Genomic DNA, 21,034 nt, shown 5'->3' with positions numbered 1-21,034 from the left:
TGAGGACTTTCTTGTGTTGTTTTTCGTTTCTCTTTTAAGCAAACGTTGCCTGTCATGCTTATTGGTTTTTGTCTTGTTTTTATCTATTGCGTTTAATTGATTTATTTCTTGTGTTGTCTTTTCTTTTCTGTTAAGCAAAACGTAATTGTGCCTGTCATGCTCATTGGTTTTCTTCTCTCTAACCATACAGAATTACATTTTATTCATAAAAACGTTGACTGATTGATTGAATAATTTATTATAGAGGAATGCATGAGGTATACAGTCCGACATTTAGGGCGCGTTCGGCTATGCGTTCGGCTATGCGCACCGGGAATCAGAGACTCAGCCTTTTCCATAGCTCCAGTCATCACCCACATAGTTAACCTCTCCATCAAACAGGGACAGGTCCCCCAAGATTTTAAACTGGCCAAAGTAACCCCCTTGTACAAAAAAGGGAGTAAATTAGAACCCGGCAACTACCGCCCTATTTCTATTCTAAGCTCCATCTCGAAAGTGATGGAAAAAATAGTCTATGAACAGGTTGAAAAGTATCTTGCCACTAATAAATTGCTGTACGAGTTCCAATCTGGTTTCAGAACATCCCACTCCACTGACACATGCCTCCTCTATTTGAGCGACCACATCAAACACGAGGTGGATGCTGGAAAATACTGCGGCATGGTCATGCTGGACCTCCAAAAGGCTTTTGACACCGTGAACCACTCCATACTGGTTAACAAGCTTAAAGCTATTGGTTTTGATAGCACATCAGTGAGCTGGATGCAATCCTACCTGGAGGGGAGAGAACAGATGGTGGAGGTGAACGGAACACTGTCCCCTCCCCTCCCAGTGAGCTGTGGCGTCCCACAAGGAAGCATACTAGGGCCTTTACTGTTCCTAATTTATGTTAACGACATGACTTCAGCTTGTGACTGCAACTTGTTCCTGTTCGCAGATGACTCAGCACTGCTGGTCTCGGACAGGAACAAACTGCAGGTTGAAAAGACCCTCAGCTCTGAACTCGGTAGAATCTGCACCTGGCTCGCTGATAACAAACTATCCTTACACCTGGGAAAAACTGAATCCATCCTCTTCGGATCAAATAGTAAACTCAGCAAGGCAGATGGCTTCTTGGTTAGAGTCGGTGACAGTATTATCACACGAAAAGATGAAATTACCTACCTAGGTTCCATCCTGGAGGCTAATCTTTCCGGTGATAAAATGGCCACCAACGTAATCAAAAAAGTCAATCAAAGAACAAGATTCCTTTACAGGATCTCCTCACTGGTCAGCAAAAACACCTTGAAGACCTTAACAGGAGCCCTCGTACAAGGTTTCTTTGACTATGCATCCACCTCTTGGTACCACAGCACCTCAAAGGCCCTTAAAACAAGGCTCCAGACCTCTCAAAACAAACTGGTCAGGCTCCTACTTGGCCTCACCCCCCGAACCCACCTCACCCCTGCCCACTTTGACAGGCTGGGATGGCTTAGGGTCGACGACAGAGTACAGCATCTTGCAATGGGTCTGGTCCACAAGATTCGATACACCACCAAGATACCCATGTACCTGTCTAAATACTTCCTTAATGTAAACGAAGTCCACACCCACAACACCAGAGGGAGTGCAACAAACCATGTACAACCCAGATTCGGCACAAACAAGGGACTAAATTCTTTTCGCTCCTATGCCACCAAAATGTGGAACGCCCTACCAACAGTCATTAAGACATGTGAATCCCTTGACTCCTTCAAAACCGCTCTCAAAGGGCACCTACGGACGGCTGCAATTCGAAACTGGCCTCTGTAAAATCTGAATCCCCCCCACCCCCCCACCCCATTTTCCCTCACTGTATATTGTATCTTTTCCCTTTTTTGCTTCCCATATGATGAATTCCTGTTCTGTTCTTTACCTACAGAGAAATGTCTATTTGTATGTCTCTAAATGTTTGTATGTCCTTAAATGTTTTGATGAATTGAACAATGTGGACCCTGTTGTAAACAAGTGTAATGCTTAATTGGGTCGTCCACTCACAGTTGACAGTCTTTGTATTGAGTTTGTGCTTAAAATGTACTGTAAATTCTACAAACTGTTAATAAAGATTTCAATCAATCAATCAATCAAAGAATGTGGTCAGTTTGTTGAGTGTGGTGGGCGGTGACGTCACAGAGTGCGTTCAGTGTGCCTTATTTACGAACGACCAGTTACAACACACCATTCGCACTGAGCAACCCTACCCTGAGGGTAGGGTTGCTCAGTGCGTGCACTCGGCACACCCGGTGTGCAGCGCACTGGATTTTCGAACGACAACGCACTGAGTGCACTGAATAAACGAACGACAAGAGAGCACACCAGTGCGTTCAGGGCGCATTTCCGAACGCGCCCTTAGGCTAAAAGGATAGTGCTGCTTTAAATTATTTATAGTAGGATAGGACTAAATGTCGGACTGTAGGCCTACCTCATGCAGTGCCAAAAAATAAAATATAGTTTATTAATTAAATAAAGTGTGGATGCTGGCCCATGATGATACCAGACCTTCGTTAAATTAGCCTCGGAAACCCAGACGTGAGCTTGTAGATCAGCTATTTTTGTTACTTTTGTGTGACACTAGTGTGACAAGTGGTGCATTAATTTACAAAAATAAAAAATACAAGGTTGACTAGAGTGGAGAGCACATTCGGAAAACATCCCCAACTGCTACGCCCAGCCAGTAACATTGCATAGACTGATGGACGGGCTTTCACATTCATATTCAGGTCAGCCACTCACAGGGTTGACCCCTTCTGGTAAGACGCTGTTGTCCTGCCGTCGCCTATTAGACCTACACCTTAACTTAATTTGTCATTCTGATGCAGTAACTAAAATGGCCAGAGTCAGCAGAGAGGTGAAACGTTTACTCTGACCCTTACTGACATGGCAAGAGTAGGTCATGTGATGGCTGTGCAAAGAAGGATGATTAAATAATTAAGTACCCAATTTGTGCTGAATATAAGACGTTTTTTTCCATTGAAATCCTACTATAAATGCGCCACGTCTCTGCTGCGCGTGTGTGTGTGTGTGTGTGTGTGTGTGTGTGTAATGCACGTAACTCGAAAACCGTTTCACCCACCGACTTCACATTTGACACACACATTCTACACTCCCTGTCCCTGAATAACTAAATTCGTATTATTTGTTTCTAGGTTACAAATAAATAATCTTATCAATGAACTTATTGAAGACGCTATTGATCTTTATTCCATCACAATTCTTCTTTTTTTAAGGTCTTCTGCTGTGTAATGTAATAATGACAACATATAACAATGTTGCTGGCCGCCCGGCTCATATATATGCATATGTACTTGATGTAATATGGACCTTTTCTTTTTTTTTATTGATGTTTTCAGGCCTGAAACAACAGAGCTTCTTAATACAGCCCAGTTTGTGATGTGACATCACACCCACATTGCTACACAGCATCAGGCTGGGCTACAGGATGAAATGACTGAGGGGGAGCAGTTGAAAATGGTGAGGGGGCACACATCGTTTTTATATAGTAAAATAATATAAAACGTAAACAGAGGGGGCAGAATTGTCAGGACCCCCTCTGGCTGTAGAGGAAAGTTAATTGGTGATAAATGACTGCTTATAGATTCAATTTATATTGTGCGGTCAAGGGACACAGAAACAAGTACAGGTATATAATTAAATCATACACTAGACAGGACATAATGTTACCTTAAAAAGTTATATGACAATATTCAAGCATGCATGAGATAGATGCTCATGCCATTAATAACGACCTTATGATGTACCTACTCCCACCATGAAAACGTGCGTGAACTGCTGGGTTAGATAAATTGGTGCAATGGGTCCCTCTGGTGGCATAATAGTGATCTACATGTAGTATGTATTCAGTATTATGGAAAAAACTATACCTACCTTGGCCTAAACATCAGCAGCACAGGGAACTACAACCAAGCTGTAAAGGACCTGAGAAACAAGGCAAGAAGGGCATTCTATGCCATCAAAAGAAACATCAAAATAGACATCCCAATTAAAACCTGGCTTAAAATACTGGACTCTGTGATAGAACCAATTTCCCTCTATGGTTGCGAGATCTGGGGACCATTAGCAAACCATGACCTTGAAAAATGGGATAAACACCAAACCGAGACCCTACACACAGAACTCTGCAAATCCATTCTCCGTACCCAGCAAAAAACACCAAATAATGCATGCAGGGCAGAATTAGGACGATACCCACTCATAATCAAAATAAAAAAGAGAGCACTTAAGTTCTACAACCACCTAAAAGAAAGTGACCTAGATGCACTCCATAACAAGGCACTCACACACAGTGAAACTCTAGAGAGATGCCCCCTCAGCCACCTGGCCCTGGAACTCCGGGCACAAACACAAACAGAGCCACGAGATAGAAAACCCATTGGACTAAACCAAATTATAAAACAGCAAAAGGAAAACTATCTGACACATTGGAAAGAAGCAACACAAAAGTAAACTAGAATGCTATCTGGCCCTAAACAGAGAATACACAGTGGCAGAATACCTGAGCACCGTGACCGACCCAAAACAAAGAAAAATCTTAACTAGGTACAGACTCAGTGAGCACAGTCTCGCGATCGAGAAAGGCCGTCATAGGCAGACGTGTATCCCGAGAGAAGACAGACTATGCACCCACTGCACACAAAATGAAGTGGAAACCGAGCTACACTTCCTAACCATCTGTCCATTGTACCAAGACATCAGAGACACATACTTCCCACAGATTACAACCACACACAGAGATTTTGAAAACATGACCAATGACAAAAAAATCCCATATCTGCTGGGCGAAGTACAACAATGTGCAAACACAGCAGCAAGATTTGTGAGTTGCTGTGATAGGAGAAGGATATCAAATGGAACACAACCACCCTAAAGACTAATCATTGTGTATATTCCTGCACTATACAGGCATCGAGTGACCTGGGTACATAGAATTTGATCTATTGAAGATTCTGACCTTCAAATGTACATCATTTTTGTATTGATTGTATTGCTGTATTGTTGTATTGTTCTTTCTGCTTTGGCAATGTAAACGTATGTTTTCTCATGCCAATAAAGCCCTTTGAATTGAATTGAATTGAATATGGAGCCAGAACGGTCCGTGTATTTTACGGCCATTTGAATTATAATTTCGTATTTGACAAACAGTAGGCCTATTCAGAATACGGTTTGGTGTTCTGAAAACTGTTTGTCAAATATATAAATGGTAAATTAAAACATAGAATATGGTTCGTTTTCTGAATACTGTTAGAAATTGTTCATTAAAAACTTAGAAATAGGTATTTAAAACGAAAATATAACCCGATTCTAGATTTTCGTTGGTGTCGTTCGAAGCAGAATTAAGAATTCAAAACACGACGCATCGCGACCTGTACTGTGTTCTCTGGTTCATTTCTCTGCTGTAACGTCCATCACTATAACGCTTATAACGCCCTTGGGCCTATCATCTCATCATGACAACCAAGCTATGGAAGTAATTGAAGTATAGTAATGAATAGTGGGAAAAGGCATGCACGGCTTGGGAAGCCGTGGATATGCACGGCTTGGGATAGCCTCTCCGCTTGGGATCATTTTTTTACAGTCTGAGCTATCCGTGGATATGCACGGCTTGGGATATCCGTGGATATGCTCCTGAGGAGGAGGATTCTAAAAACGACTTATAAATCCCAAAGCCTTGTTTATACTTCACTGTGAAACGGTCCTATGCTGGAAAATAGCAGATATGCAAACTCACAGCACATCTCATTCAAGACACTGAACTTGCAGATCTGCCATTTTTGCCATCCAAATGCATTATATGGTTAAATGGGCCCTAAAAGACGCAGAAATTAACTAGAAAAAGTGCCCTTCTGGGCACAGGTCTCCACCAGGAGGATAGGAGAGTGTGTGATGTTTGGCAAAATGTTTAGGAGTAATTTAAACGTGTGTGTGTGTGTGTGTGTGTGTGTGTGTGTGTATGTGTGTGTGTGTGTGTGTGTGTGTGTGTGTGTGTGTGTGTGTGTGTGTGTGTGTGTGTGTGTGAGAATTACCTGCGGGAAAGTGAAGGCTCGTTTGAGAAATATTAAGAACAATCAAAACATTGATGTCCATTTATTGGAAACACCCAATCAATCAATCAATCAATCAATCAATCAAAAAGCTCTTCTATGATTAAAGCGCCAAACGGAAAGATAAGGATGGACTTGGAAGCAAAAGGAATGCCCATAGCAGATGTAGGCTACCCATCATAGGGATGGATGCAGTGGAATTAGGAATCCTAATTGGCGGAGACCAATATTGGAAAATGGTCACAGGAAAAATGAGACTGAATGAAGGGCTAGTTGCACTGGAAAGTGTATTTGGATGGCTGATGCAAGGAGAAGTCACCACGCTAAATATCATAACTGAAGTTGTGGACATTGAAGTGATGCACATCAGCGTCGGAGAGGAACAGGCACTGTCAGATCAGTTACGCAACTTTTGGGAAATCGAATCCCTTGGAATCCACATGAAAGAAATGCATTCTGAGAAGGAAGACATGGCAGTGTATCCCAAGCCGTGCATATCCAAGGCTTCCCAAGCCGTGCATGCATGCCTATTCCCACTATAGGCTGAGGAAGAAATGCCACTTGACAGTTTTCAAATCAGCCTCATGGTGGCGCTACAACAGGCCAAGTTGCGTCTCTCTCACGCACACACACACACACACACACAAAATGGCAGATCTGCAAGTTCAGTGTCTTGAATGAGATGTGCTGTGAGTTTGCATATCTGCTATTTTCCAGCATAGGACCGTTGCACAGTGAAGTATAAACAAGGCTTTAGGATTTATAGTAGTTTTTAGAATCCTCCTCCTCAGGAGCATATCCACGGATATCCCAAGCCGTGCATATCCACGGCTTCCCAAGCCGTGCATGCCTATTCCCACTATTCATTACTATCTAGGCTATACTTCAATTACTTGGTAATTGGTTGTCATGATGAGATGATTGGCCCAAGGGCGTTATAAGCGTTATAGTGACCCACCTCTTAGACCTCTATCAACATTCAATTGAATAACAAATACCTGTAATAACACAACAATCGACACAGATGACGATGATGAGGCACTTATAGTCTTATGTTATTGAATCCATCTCTCCATCTCATCTCTCTCTACATCCATATCTTTCTATCTATAAAAACTTTGTACTTTTGTTAGCTAAAATGGAAATTAACGTTAACGTTTTACATGATGGAACTGTTGAACAATTTATACTTTGTTGTACAGCGGTCTCTGGGTGGGAGGCGTTGTGATCTTAAGTTGTAGATCGGCTATAGTGGAGGAGCTTAGGGAGAGATAAGGGTGATTGGGTGCTAATTCATCACAAAGCGCCAAATTTTGCACAGATGTAGACCAGGACATGCTCTAATGATTTAGCTATGGGGCACCCGAGCTGGCGACCTTCGGGGTCGCCACAACAGCCAAATCCATGTAGCCACCATTAACATCCTATATAAGGCAATAAATGTCTAACTTGTCTAAATGTTAACTTGCATGTAACATGTCAAACTGGGGGGTTTTCATGATTTTTTCTTTAATGCTTTTTTGTGGTTTTCGCCTGTATTTTATATTTTTTATGGAGGGATAGACAGTAGGCTGAGAGAGATGGGGGGGGGGGGGGGGGGGGACATGCAGTAAGGGCCGTTGGGATCGGGAGTCGAACCCGCGGCACACTGCCAGACTGGATTACCAGCCAGGGTGCCTGGACCGCTGAGCCACGGCCCAGGCCACTGGGGGGTTTTCATGATTCTGAATCCATTCAAGCATTAGTTTTGCACGAAAACACTCCGCTCAAACATGCGCTGCTCCCGTGCTTGCGGTTATGGTTAGGTTAGGGATAGAGGTATGTTGTCGGTCTAATGACCGTTGGACCAAAACACGCTTTTAGACAAATTAGCACAAAATATCCCTAGGCTCCTCGACTACTATTCTCGACGTACAGACATAATAGTATATATAGCCTACCCGCTGCTGAATCAAACACACCAAACAGCAAGTGAGAAAAGGCAGTTTATTGATCATATGTCAGTTTCACCCTTCACCACATAAAATACCACATCAATCCCTGTCGTCATCAGTACATTTGGCAGGTACAATACAATGAACAAACTCAATATTCTATGTTCTTATGAATAGGCTGGCAATAGAAGTTCCTTCGCTTGATTCACTCAGCTAGGGAATGAAACTTTATAACCGTTTAAAAGGACGACTTCACCCATCTTCATATCCTAATGCTCATGATACTAATGCTCATGATATGGTACTATAGTCTACTCAGAGGAGGGCTGTGGACAGTTCAGAAACGTATCTACCAGTGACGTGATCGATGAGGAATACAAGCTAATACAGGGGTTCTCAACATTTTTGGTTGGAGACCCCCGGAAATGCTTTGGCCATGTCTCGCGACCCCCAATACAAATTGACCACTACAACAGAGCGTCGGAGTCTCGCCCCATTTCATGATGACGAGAGACCCAGTAAATAATTCCTCGTTCATTTCCCTCATACACTTTACACAACTCGAGTTGTGACAAAATTATGATAATAAACACAATGTTTTAGGCCGATCAAATAATGTGTTAGAAGAAAAACAAACAAACTGGCTTGCTATAATGGAAGCTATTGTTTACACGTTAATACAAAATGAAATAAAACGTGTTTAACGATGTCACTGGCAGGCGGGTTCCTGAACTGTACAAAGCCCTTCAATGAGACACATACTGGTGAAGTTGTCCTTTAAGTATACTGTTGGGGCTGGTTACATACTTTTATTGCACAATGACATAATGTTCACAATGACATAATGTTCACAAACACTCCTTCATTTAACAGAGTATTGCAGAGTGCCAACCACTACAGCTACAATGTAAAAATAAAAAAATAAAATCTGTAGGATTTAGGAATCAGGAGTCTACAAATCTTGTAATTTGGTTTAAACTTAATTCCTGATCATGCCATTCCTACAGTCATAGTCATGTATTGTAACCTCTATGTATTTTTTGTTTGCATGGCTCCATTTTTATGTACTTTATTATTTTCTACCAATCCGCTACTCTATGAGATTTTGCTATTTATCCGCTGGACTATATGACACAAGAAGCATATGGCAACATGCAGTGATTGAGAGACCCCGCCCACAGCTCACCTGGCTGATGGAGTCATGGGCAATCACAATGTTGGGGGCCAGCTGGAGAGTTTGACTCTGTCAGTCCAGAGTGAAGGTGAACAGAGAGAGTGAGACAGACAGTCTATACTGAGAAGCAAGAGGATTTATCCCAAGTCTTGCTATAGTCGTTTGTTGGATCGTTTGGATTTATACCATTGGAGAAGGAGAACTTTCTTTCCATTTTTGGATTATTTCCCTGGAGTTTGGATTTCGATTAAGGATGGACTTTGCGGAACAGTGTAAAGGATGGTAAGAGGAGACTTACCACTACACATAGCCCCTTTCGGGACCCTCCATAAAGCTTTTCTGAAATTTGGATGAGTTTTATGTAGGGTCCCTGCTCATAACTATATTTTCATATGGGAATTCTGGAACGCAGACATAAATATTCTCTCTACGATCGTATCTGCGGCGTTTGACGGCCTTTTTTAGTTTAAGTTATTCTGAATTCGTGAACTATAAGTACCTATACAAACCGCTGCGAATATCTCCTGTGGCGCGGAAGCCGTTAAGTATTTTTAATCTTTGTTTGACCGATTTGGTCGCTTTATTTCTTCTTGTTTGTTTACCGTTTATTGTACCGCCTCCCGGTGTGCGGTTGGCTTGTGCGGCTACGTCCCTGCCTCTGATCTGCTCTGTCATAGCTATAGCGCCACTAGCTAGCCAGATAGGCGGTACAATGAGGTGTCAATAAACAAGGAAGGAAGAGAAGAATCAAAGCGACCAAATCGGTCAAACAAAGACCTTAAAAATACTTAACGGCTTCCACGCCACAGGAGATATTCGCAGCGGCATGTATGGGTACTTATACTTCACATATTCAGAAGCCCTCACACGAAGAAATGTCGTCAAAGAGCGCAGATAGGCGTTATCCACGTTGTTTATGTTTTATGTATGTCCGCGTGGCAGGATACTGCTGGAACAGGACCCAATGGTCTGTGTCGTCAAAAAGTCAGTAACTTCAGTACCATTGGGTTCTGCTTGGAGGGCTACACTACACACAGCATTGACTGGTTTCCATTTGGATTTATTTTTGGACATTTAAGTTTAGTTTCAGACAGTGCCAGGACACTTGGGATTTCCAGTAAACCCTTTTGAGGCAGTTTTATTTTATTTCGATTTAATTAAGTGAACATTTTGTTATTAAACTTTATTTTGCTTTTGATTTAATAAATTACAGTTAAACTTATTTACTGATTCCTTTAGTGATTTGTATTCTATACTATTACTGACCCACCACCTCCCTCATTTTGCTATAATTGCATCTTCAATTGTTATTGTCGCAACCCGTTATAGTATAATGTATTTATTTTACTTCAGGCTTTATATTGTTAAAAAAAACAAGCAGAATAACACAAAATTGATACTACTCGTTCATTATTTGAGCAACAATTAAATCAAAGTCTATTTAAATGTGTCATCTAGGGTCGACTCGATGTCCAATGTCTATCATTTGAAGAATTATTAGCAGATCATTGGGTTAACCGTATGTTCCTCAATGTACCAAAGGACGACAAAATCTGGCTTAGCTGAGAAAAGATCTGACCTGTCTGAAGTGAGTGGTACTGTACTGTACTGTACTGTACTGTACTGTACTGTACTGTACTGTACTGTACTGTACTGTACTGTACTACCTGGCCTGTCTGTGTCTGTGTGTTAGGCTGTGCAACAGTGACACTTGGTGGTGAACAAACACTAACGCTATTTCCGTGCTCGGACACAGCCAGGGACAGACCCACACACATAGCTGTCTATAGACCGATTCCGTAGCAGGTCTCATGGTCGCAGCTTACGTATTTCCTGTAGGCGGACTCGACGTAGCTGCGGGGTTTAAATCCTCACCAGGCGCACCTCTTCTACTATAGTGAACGGCAGAGTGACGGATGTTTAGTCTGCCTCAAACGTTACTCTTTTACCTCCTTTTTACTAACACTAACATTACAAATATGCCCAGAACATCGTGATGAACCTGTGTAGTTTATGGCTGCTCCAACAGTAGGGCTGACCTCGATTAGTCGACTCGATCGGAACGGGTCTCAGTCGACTGACCACCTCTTAGTCGATGTTCATCGACTATTAGTCGACTAACAGCAAATTTATTCATCTATCAGTCGACTATACAAATCCTTAGTCGGGGACAGCCCTATCCAACAGTAGTGGCAACATAAAAAAGAAAAAGAAAACGGAATGTCAAAATATCCACCGCGGTGGCTGAGACCAGAGCCATTGAGTAATGGTTGAGACAAAGCAGTGAAAGGTCCTGAAAGATACATAACGTTAGTCTTTCCCAATACCCAATCTTTCTGTTTTATGAACACAAGGCTGCTGTATTTTATACCTCATACTAAGCATTTAAAGTATGAGGTATAAAGTACAGCAGCCTTGTGTTCATAAAACAGAAAGATTGGGTATTGGGTAAGACTGACGTTATGTATCTTTCAGGACCTTTCACTGCTTCGTCTCAATGGCTCTTGTCTCAGCTACCGCGATGGATATTTTGTCATTCCGTTTTCTTTTTTATGTTGCCACTACTGTTGGAGCAGCCATAAACTACACAGGTTCATCACGATGTTCTGGGCATATTTATAATGTTAGTGTTAGTAAAAAGGAGGTAAAAGAGTAACGTTTGAGGCAGACTAAACATCAGTCACTCTGCTGTTCACTATAGTAGAAGAGGTGCGCCTGGTGAGGGTTTAAACCCGCAGCTATGTCGGCTCCGCCTACAGGAAATACGTAGGCTGCGACCATGAATCGGTCTATAGGAGAACTCAAAAATAAAGAATCCACTTATTTTATCTGAAGCAAGCAACACTACATTGATTGATGATTGCATTGTTTCTTAAATAACAAAATAATGTGTATTCCAATTAAATTGTATAATTTAATGTTTTATAATTACTTTTATTATGACCAAGTACTTTTCTGAAAGAAATATTGAACACAACCAAACTCTCAAAGTTCAAACTTCATTAACGACAGTACAGTATTAGTGAAGTACAAGAGAGCTCTGCATTTGGGATGCCAAATGAAATCTAACCTGTTTCTTCTGTTGACCAATTCCTTTTAACTTATCTGAAGCCTGCATTATACTTCTGTCGTGCACGGAACACAGCTGATATACAAGCTCATAGTTACGTACTGTATTGTGAGTTTGCAGATTGGCTATTTTTGGTGCAAGTATAAATCAGGTTTTACAGAAGAGTGCAAGAGAACAGCTACAAGGAAAGGACAGACTTTATACATAAAGCCCTTCTAAAAACTAGGACTACAATTATTTGCTTCTCGTGTTGGACATTGAGTGCATTATTTGAGATACATTTATACAGTAAATAAGTAGTTAACCGTATACACAATATCAAAAACTGAGCAATTAATAAATTAAAGATATAAACCTAGCCTATCATTCATACTCATTAGCAGCGCTATTATCAATTGAAATAATGTTTTCTGTTAAGGCTATTTTATATTTTGTCAAACTACCGTGTCATGTGACAAAAAAAAGTATTTTCTACTGTAATAATGTGTTGATATGAAACACATTTTGTTACATGACATGGTCATTCAATGAAATATAAATTTGGTATTGTGGTAACCAAAACAAAATAAGGAAAAACAATATGTGCCTAACAGTAGTGCAGACTTGTTGTATTGTATTCTGTTCAATACATTTCATAATAATTTAGAACGTCAAATTCAGTGCTTCCAGCTACATAACCGTCCTGGAGGATAGGTTTACTTTAAAGCCGCACTATGTAGTTTGGGGTATCATCAGTGGCCACCAGTGGCGTGCACAGACATTTTGAGGGGCAGGTGCTCAATTGAAAAAAGGGCACCTTGTGTGGCGCGTGGAACCGCTGGCTGCCTTATATGTGAGATTTATAGATTTCCGGGCATAAATAATATATTAGCAGCTTTTAATCCAGAATTGGTCGATGTCACCATGTACCACATACTGTACACTGTAAAAATAATAATATGAACAAACAAACAAAAAAATTCAAAAGGGCACATTGCTGTCCAGAGGGCAAAAGAGCAGGTGCTCTAGCCTAGCACTATCTCGTGTCTATCTGTGCACGCCCCTGGTGGCCACTTTGGACACACATAACAGCCAAGGATTTTGACTTCATTACCCAAGATTCTCTGCAAGCATGTCGAGGACGTGCTGTGATTGGCCCAGTCGTCGGGTTGACACGCAGTTACATAGTTACTGCTTTAATTTTATAAAACGTTGAACAATTTGAATTCAAATGTTATTTTTCCCCCCAGATCATAAATTATGTTAAAACAGTAAATGTTTAAAATAATATCAAACTTATGCCTTAAATGGACATACAGTAAGAACAATGTTTGGCGCTTTACAGAATGTAATATCTATGAGGTCATTAGCCGAGCCCTTAGTTTTGAGCATATACAATAAGTAGTTGAGCACTTTGATCAAATACTAGAGATACATTATACTCTAGTTGCTTTGCCAAACAGTAAGACATGAAACATACTGTATGCATGTACAGTATCAGAGCTAAACAACAGCGTTGTTACCTTCTAGCCTAAGCAGCAATTATAACAACAAATGCAGTAGTACAGTATCTACGATGATAAATATGTTATATTTATATGTTAATATTAAATGTGTCTCTAGACTGCCCAGATCTTCATTAATCAAGGATGCCACCTAAACCTATACAATTAGACCCAAGCTTTAGCAACCATTTTACCTCATTTAGCAATGTAAACGCTTCCATCCTGAATACTTTACAGGACAATAATTAATTACCCTTGGTAGAAAAAAATAATACTGTGCTGAATAAGAATAGACATACAGCCTGATTCCAAAATGCAAAAGATCGTCAACTTGAACAATTCAGCTGAAGCAACAAAACTTTGGTCCCAACGATCCTTGCCCTAGCTTAAAGGTTACGAGAAATTTCTCGAATGGACGGTGAAGCACTTTTTTCTAATATAGAAATTCTGTTTACTACATCCTAAGCTTGTCTATAAAAATCTACTCATTATAGTTTGATTAACTATTCATAATATATATTTTGGAGTAATTGGAGTTCTTATGATTGTATTTTGAGGATTCAATATGCCAAACATTTTCGCATATCCTCTTTACAGTCTTGGATACAATGTAAACAAAGTGCAACCAATTACTGTATATGACAAATATATAATCCTTCAAGTCATTGACGGTGAGGTTCTGTCCTTTAAAAGATATGTACTGGACGTCTTGATGAATTTTAGGTGAACCAAGTCACCTGCTTTCCTTTCTTTCTCACCTGTATGGAAACCCAGCGAAGCAAGAAGAGGTTCCACACATTGAGCAGTCCCCATGCTCCTCACACGCCACAATCATTTGGTCTTTCCTGGAGCTTGCGAGAGACGATGAGGACGGCGGAGAGGGATGCAACAGACGCATGGAATAGCAGCTGCCACATGTTCCTCAGGCCAAACAGATAGGCATTGCATAGGATATTCACACTCCACAGAGTAAAGGCCATGATTTTCTTCAGGGATGAGTGGAAAAGGTACAGATGGCACTGTTGGTAATAGAGGGTTTTCATTGTGTTAATTACACACGCCAAAAAAATAAACATGATTGCATTAAAGGACCACTTCACCACTTTTCAACCTAACTTCATATAATTGGTCATCACTAATGTTCATGATAGAATGCCACATTTTGTTTCTACTCTGTCTGTGTCTCATGGGAGGGCTGTGGTCAGTTCAGAAATCCGTCCACCAGTGACATCATCGATGGGGAATACAAAGCCAATTTAATAGAAACTGCAGGCTTTCTATTCCTGAAAAGTTGCAATACGATAATGGAAGCCATCATTCTCACGATAATAAAAATCTAAATATATATATATTTTAAATCTTGTTTAAAATAATATCTGCCTAACGATGATGTCACTGGTGGAAAGGTTGCTGAACTACCCACAGCCCTCCTATGAGACACGGACTGAGTAGGAAAAGAAAATTGTGGTATTTCATCATGAACATTAGTGAGGACCAATTAAATGAAGATAAGTTGATAAGTGGTGAAGTGGTCCTTTAAGGATGAAAATGATTGACGTGCACTTTTACCTGAGAAACACAGCAGAGAAATGCCAGGAGAAATGCCACGACATTCCATATGCCTTCATTGTCGTCCTACAGTATGAGGAAAACAATAAAAATATCAGCAGTGTTTAAATGAAAGGCGTTCCTACTTCCTAACATTTACATTTTTGCTGATACCCTTAACACCCCGATCGCCCGGGGGTATTTAGGACCATTAAATCAGGGCGCCCAGCGATTTGCAGCTACGGAGCACATTTCAAGATGCACCAGGCGCCATCTGGGATGTAGCTGAAGTAGCTAAATGGAGCCAAAACACCCCGAGGAATACGATGGGCCGTCAAAAACATAATCTTTGGTTAGAAATTAGAATTGGACAGATTGATTTAGATCAAGAGTTATTTACGTTTTAAGATTTTTCCTCTCATCCACTAAAATGGATGGGGACCACTTTGGATGACGTCCCAACCGGAAATTACATCAAATGTTGCCCAACAGGAAGCTCCCAGCCTGTGGAGCGGTGTGCTCGGTTATGATATCATATCATTAATGTTCTGTCCTGTGATTAATCTTTTAATCGTTTATGCCGCTCAGGGTGTTAACTGCACAAACAGGTTAATCATTAATGTAACATTTCTGTGGCAATACAATACACAGTTGGCAAAAAAGTAACCTTGTTAGCTTGCTGGCATGTACAGTATAACTATTTCCAAACAAATTACTTCATTTATAGTTACAAAAGTACCTTGGTTAAATACAAATCAACAAATACTCTTTGTGTTGATCACATTTAATCAAAGAAAATCAGTTTTATTAAATATTATAATAATAAACTTTAATAAACTTTACAAATCAATCAATACTATTGCTGAGTATTTCTGAGTAAGCTTCAGACAGCTATAATTAAATTAATATGGAAGCGACCACATATCAAGCTCTGGTGGTTTGTTTCTAACAATTGTCAGCTCTTTGTTTTTCCTTTTTCCCTGCTTTGTCTTTCTTCGTTTTTGCTACCATTAGTTTTCAGTATGGAAACTTTGTTAATGTACAGGTACATTGTAAAATGTTATAAAATCATCAATAAAATATATAATTTGTTGCTGTCTGGATGAAAACACCGTTTTTGTTTTTGTTGCATAAATCAATGCTATAAACACCATTTACGTCTGTGTGTTGAGTAAAAACAATATTGAACCAATGGAAAGTATTAAAAAGTGCTTTGACAAAAAGCTAACTATTTGAGCTCGATGTTTTTTTTTGGAGTTGGGTGGTTTCTTCCAGACAGCTATAGAGATTTTCTTTTTCAAAGCAAAAGTCAATACTGGCCCATACTTGGAAGCTGTATTCTATGAGGTGGACGCCACGGATGAGATTCAAAGATGCACACATGATATTAAGTACTAGGGAGAGGATGCCTGGCGCAGTAACGGGTGCCAGTCTCAGATTCTGACCTAAGTGACAAAAGGAAAAACACACGATCATAAGTAAACAAAACACAATGATATTCTTTTTTTTCTCCTGCGGGACATTGTATTTTCTTCTGTAGGGAACAACTAGGCAGCTAGACCAGGCAGAATTAAATTAACACTATCCATCTGAAACGGAGAAGCCAAAGACATGTTGACAACTTGACATGTCAGCAGATGTCAGGGAAGAGCAGAAAATATCTTTAATCTCAGAGTTGTGAAAGGTTTAATACTGGATGCTTGGAGTGAGGCAGTTATTAATATAATATGGCTCTACTCCTTCAAATACACATGTGTTAGCTGCACCACTGTTCTAGTCTAGTGGTTCCCAAATTATTCAGGTCGAGACCCAAAAGAGAAATTACCGGTAGACGTTTGCCCGGGACCCGGGCAAACGTGTTGTGTTAGCGCCGGTGACCAAATGTTGCAGTTTGTTGCAGTGGTCACCTCTTCACCGAAAACTGGACTATGATTAGGCCTTTACCAGATTCAGGTAGCTACTAGCTGCTTTATATTATATGCTCGCTGGGTGTGAATCAATGCCATGCATGAGTCTTACCAGATTCAGGTAGCTGCTGCTCTATATGCTCGCTGGTGGCTCCGTTAGTTAGTTGCAGTTGCACATCCTCAACGGTGAGGACTTGTGGGGGCCGGAGTCTGAGCTCCTCCTGGACCTCAGCCAGTGTGACCTCCAGAGCCGGACCACCACTCTGGTTGTACTGCTGCTTCAGCTTCTGAATGGTGCCGTCTGTCCGTTGGAACACATAATGCCAAACATAGTGCTTATGGACGAGGCTGTCACGATTACCCAATTTAAGTTGACGATTCATTGTCACATACAAATAAATGCGATTAATGATTTAAAGTAGCTATAAGCAATATGTCAATTTTATTTTTGAGGGGCGCCTTTAAACACAGGTTCAATGTTTGTTTTGTAAACACCATTGACAATGAAGCGAAAATTTACATCATTATGCCTCATTACGTCATATTGTCTCTTTATTGTTAATGGCGTTTAATGTTGAAATCACAATTTCATCACCTATTCAACATGAGTTAGACTTTAATTAGCGCCCCTCACTTCACACGGGTGTGATTTTGTGATTTTTTTATGTGTGTGGCTGGGTGGGTGGGTGGGTCTGAACACGAAAACAGCATGGTTGTTTTTCACCACCTGTGTGTGCACAACCTAACACACACACAAACACACACACGCACATATTAACTGTATATATGATGATTTTGGGTGTGCCAGTACAGTACAGTAGAGAGGACAGAACCGTTTCGGACGCAGGGCAGCATGCCGGAACTGGGCCAACCCCCTGTGCACGTTCCTGGGGGTCTGGATGTTCCGCCCCCCCCCTATTTGGAAAGAGCCAATCTACATGCTCACAATGTGTCGTAAAGCGTAGATCATTTTGAAATTTTAAAATGGGTCATTCTGCACAATGAGTTGTATAATTTTATGCCAATATCTTTTGTACTTTTACGTACTTTTCAAGTAAATGTTGAATACCAAATATTTTACATGTAACAGAGTATTTCTACATTGATACTTTTACTTAGGTAAAAAAATTGAGTACTTCTTCCATCACTGGTCAGGCCTCTGTGCAATGTCAGAAAGCTATTTGACGACATTATGCAGTTATGCAGCTGGCACTTGGTTCAAGGTTGGTGTCAAAGTCAACCGCTATGGTCTCCCAGTTGAAACTGTCATCATCGCAATTTCCTTGTAGTGGATAATTGCAACAATGTTATTCTTAGTATAGTTCTAATCCATGTAGTGTTGTTGATAATTTATGTCAAGCCTGACCGTGATCTCTGAAGGAATCTTAGAAGTGTCACATGATGTGTGTGTTGCCACATGACTGCCAGTATGTGTGAAATCATAAGCTGCGTTCGAATTCATTCCCTATGCCCCATATAGTGCACTACTTTGGGGTTTTAGTGTCACTGTGTAGTGAGCATTTTTGCACCCTAATGTAGTGGTCTGAAGTATCCCACAATGGGAAAAATCGGGAATTGTAGGGACCATCCGATGGTCACTACCATAGAGTAATAAAGGTCACCACAGCGAAGCAAATCTACCCCATAATGCACTGCGCAAGCTCGCTCTTGAGCGCAGATGCACGCGTTTGCGAGCGTGCACCTCAGATGGGCAGAAGAACCAGCGAAAGAAATCAACACATACAAATGTACTTTTTAAACATTTGTTTTCCCCTCTCTTTTCTTCCCTGGCGGATCTCGAAACTACAGATCTCGAGACAAATGACCTAGTGCATTTATTTGCAATTATTTTATTGATTATATTTTATTTATAAATAAAACAAGTATATTCATTTGCAATAGTATTCTGATTCATTCTATCACCCAGTGCATGACGTTAGGAGAGGAATCAGTTGCTGTAGAATATATTAGCGAGAATAACCTATTTTATCACAAATGTAGGCTAAACTAAATATAATGCATGTGAGACACATTCATTGTGTCACGAACATATGTTTTATTAATATTCATTCATTCCTACATCATACATTTTACACGTACCAAATTCCAAGAATGGATAGGGCCTGGCTGCCAAGGCGACCGCTGTGCCGTGGAAGCGCGCGGTGAACTCCCAGCGCAGGTCTTCCAGGAAGCAGAAGGCCATGGCCACAGGGAGGCTGCTGTGACACACAGTCATGTAGGATACACCCTCGGAGGAGACGAAGCTGAATGAATGACAGAGGAGATGTGTTTAGTAAACAAACAGCCGGCCACAGCTTGACCAATATAGACACGACAAATCAAAATCAGATTTTCTTCCCATCCTCTTGGGTTGCCATTACAACAATACAAGAACGCTCTCCCCCAAAACACGCTCGCCTCGGGTCAAATCCGGCGACCACAGAGGTATTCCTAAACGTAACCTCAGCTAAACTATGTCAACTCAAAACCTTAAGCTTATTTCTAAACATAACCTCAGTAAACTATGCCTAAACCTAATTTTATTCCTAAACCTAATATCTGTAAAACAAATTAAATACCTCTGAACCTCTGGGGGCAAGCGGTCCATTGCGGTTCTGCGATTGTGTTTCGGGGTGAGCCTTCTGGTCACCCCATAAGGGTCAGGGTGCCTTTTGTTTTTCAACTAGAAGTAGAAATGGAATTATTCCATAGGCACCCTGACCCATAAGGTACCACTAAGCAGCACTAGTTTATATCCCAAGATGGCACATGTGACATGAAATAGTCTTAATGTGGGTGTTCATGAGTCCTTACTAAATGTTGAGGCTGTGGCCTTTGAAGGTCCCCTTCTCGGGGAGCAGGCCGAGGGCCTTGCTGATGGTCCTGAGCTGCTGCTTCCTCTCGTGGAGCTCCTGCTCGTGTTCAAAGTCTGTGGAGGCTGACAGGGGAAGTCCATCCCTGACCCGAACCACGAAGGCAAACAGGATCAGAGGCATGATCCACAAGGTCCATGGTGAAGAGACAACCTAGAGACAGTAGACACCAGGTCGACAGGACGAGTCAACATCATCCTATGTAACTGTCTACGAGTATATGTTTGAATTGAATCCATAGGCTAGGAGTCAGACCACAATGGAAACAAAAGTCCCAGCACTTTTTTTGTGTTATACTTTTAGTCTAAATGTCTGACTGTACCTCGTGCTGTTTACATTTCTGACTAAAGTATTAAATCAATCAAATTAATCGATCAATTTATTGTAGTTGTGACTACTAAACTTGTATGGCTCCTTTTCTCACAATTCTGCTCTTGACTGGCAATGTATTGCAGAAGGCAGAAGCCAAGATGGCCCAATAGTTCAAATGTAAATACAATGCTGTAACCTGTCCTGGTGGTGTGTGTTTATTATCCCTTACCTCATTATCCTTGGAGTCATAATTTCAAATGGTTGGATAGCTTATAGACAGGCTAGCTGTATTATAGCTACAACATAATGTAATAACATAAAGACCATCTGCAAGCAACAGTTTAACTGTGCATAACGGATGTGACTTTCAAAATATCAACTGTGAACAGAATTTGAACTTCGTAAAATAAGTGAGCAGCAGATTTTAATCAGATTAGCAAACAAGCTAGCTAAATAACAATGTAACTACTGGGTGTAGACAGGAGACAAAACAACATGCGAATTGCGAACACGACCACACCATAACACTGTATCTCGTACGGCAAGTCAAGAAGGACAAAAGAGATTTAGGACGACGTCCCCGATACTGTGTTATACAGATATTAGTGACCTATCGAATCATGTAACATAGCAGCAGCGCTACAGCTTGAAGAGA

The 21,034-nt window shown here is 40.9% G+C and overlaps 1 protein-coding gene across 1 annotated transcript; it reads right to left on the bottom strand.

The window, feature by feature from the left end:
- Positions 1–12,763: 12,763 nt before the first annotated feature.
- sec22c (SEC22 homolog C, vesicle trafficking protein) lies at positions 12,764–20,864 on the bottom strand. Its single transcript, XM_083778197.1, has 7 exons — positions 20,609–20,864; positions 20,009–20,220; positions 19,295–19,458; positions 17,307–17,495; positions 16,614–16,732; positions 15,309–15,374; positions 12,764–14,758 (listed from the first exon to the last, which is right to left on the bottom strand). Exons 2-7 carry the CDS (start codon positions 20,188–20,190, stop codon positions 14,558–14,560), a joined length of 921 nt encoding a protein of 306 aa, XP_083634323.1. The 5' UTR covers positions 20,191–20,220; positions 20,609–20,864; the 3' UTR covers positions 12,764–14,557.
- Between the last annotated feature and the right edge of the window lie 170 nt (positions 20,865–21,034).

The sequence above is a fragment of the Protomyctophum parallelum genome (genome assembly GCF_964188405.1).
Source record: "Protomyctophum parallelum genome assembly, chromosome: 12".
NCBI classification, from domain to species: Eukaryota; Metazoa; Chordata; class Actinopteri; order Myctophiformes; family Myctophidae; genus Protomyctophum; species Protomyctophum parallelum.
Note: the sequence above shows the minus strand (reverse complement) of the source record. Positions and strands in the feature narration are given on the sequence as shown.

What these genes read in the sequence shown, in the direction of transcription:
- sec22c (XM_083778197.1), bottom strand. Translation starts at nt 20,190, where the DNA reads ATGCCTCTGATCCTGTTTGCCTTCGTGGTTCGGGTCAGGGATGGACTT. An exon ending in GGCCACAGCCTCAACATTTA is followed by an intron (nt 19,459 to 20,008) that starts GTAAGGACTCAT and finishes TCATTCATTCAG; the next exon opens with CTTCGTCTCCTCCGAGGGTG. An exon ending in GCAGCAGCTACCTGAATCTG is followed by an intron (nt 16,733 to 17,306) that starts GTAAGACTCATG and finishes TTTGTCACTTAG; the next exon opens with GTCAGAATCTGAGACTGGCA.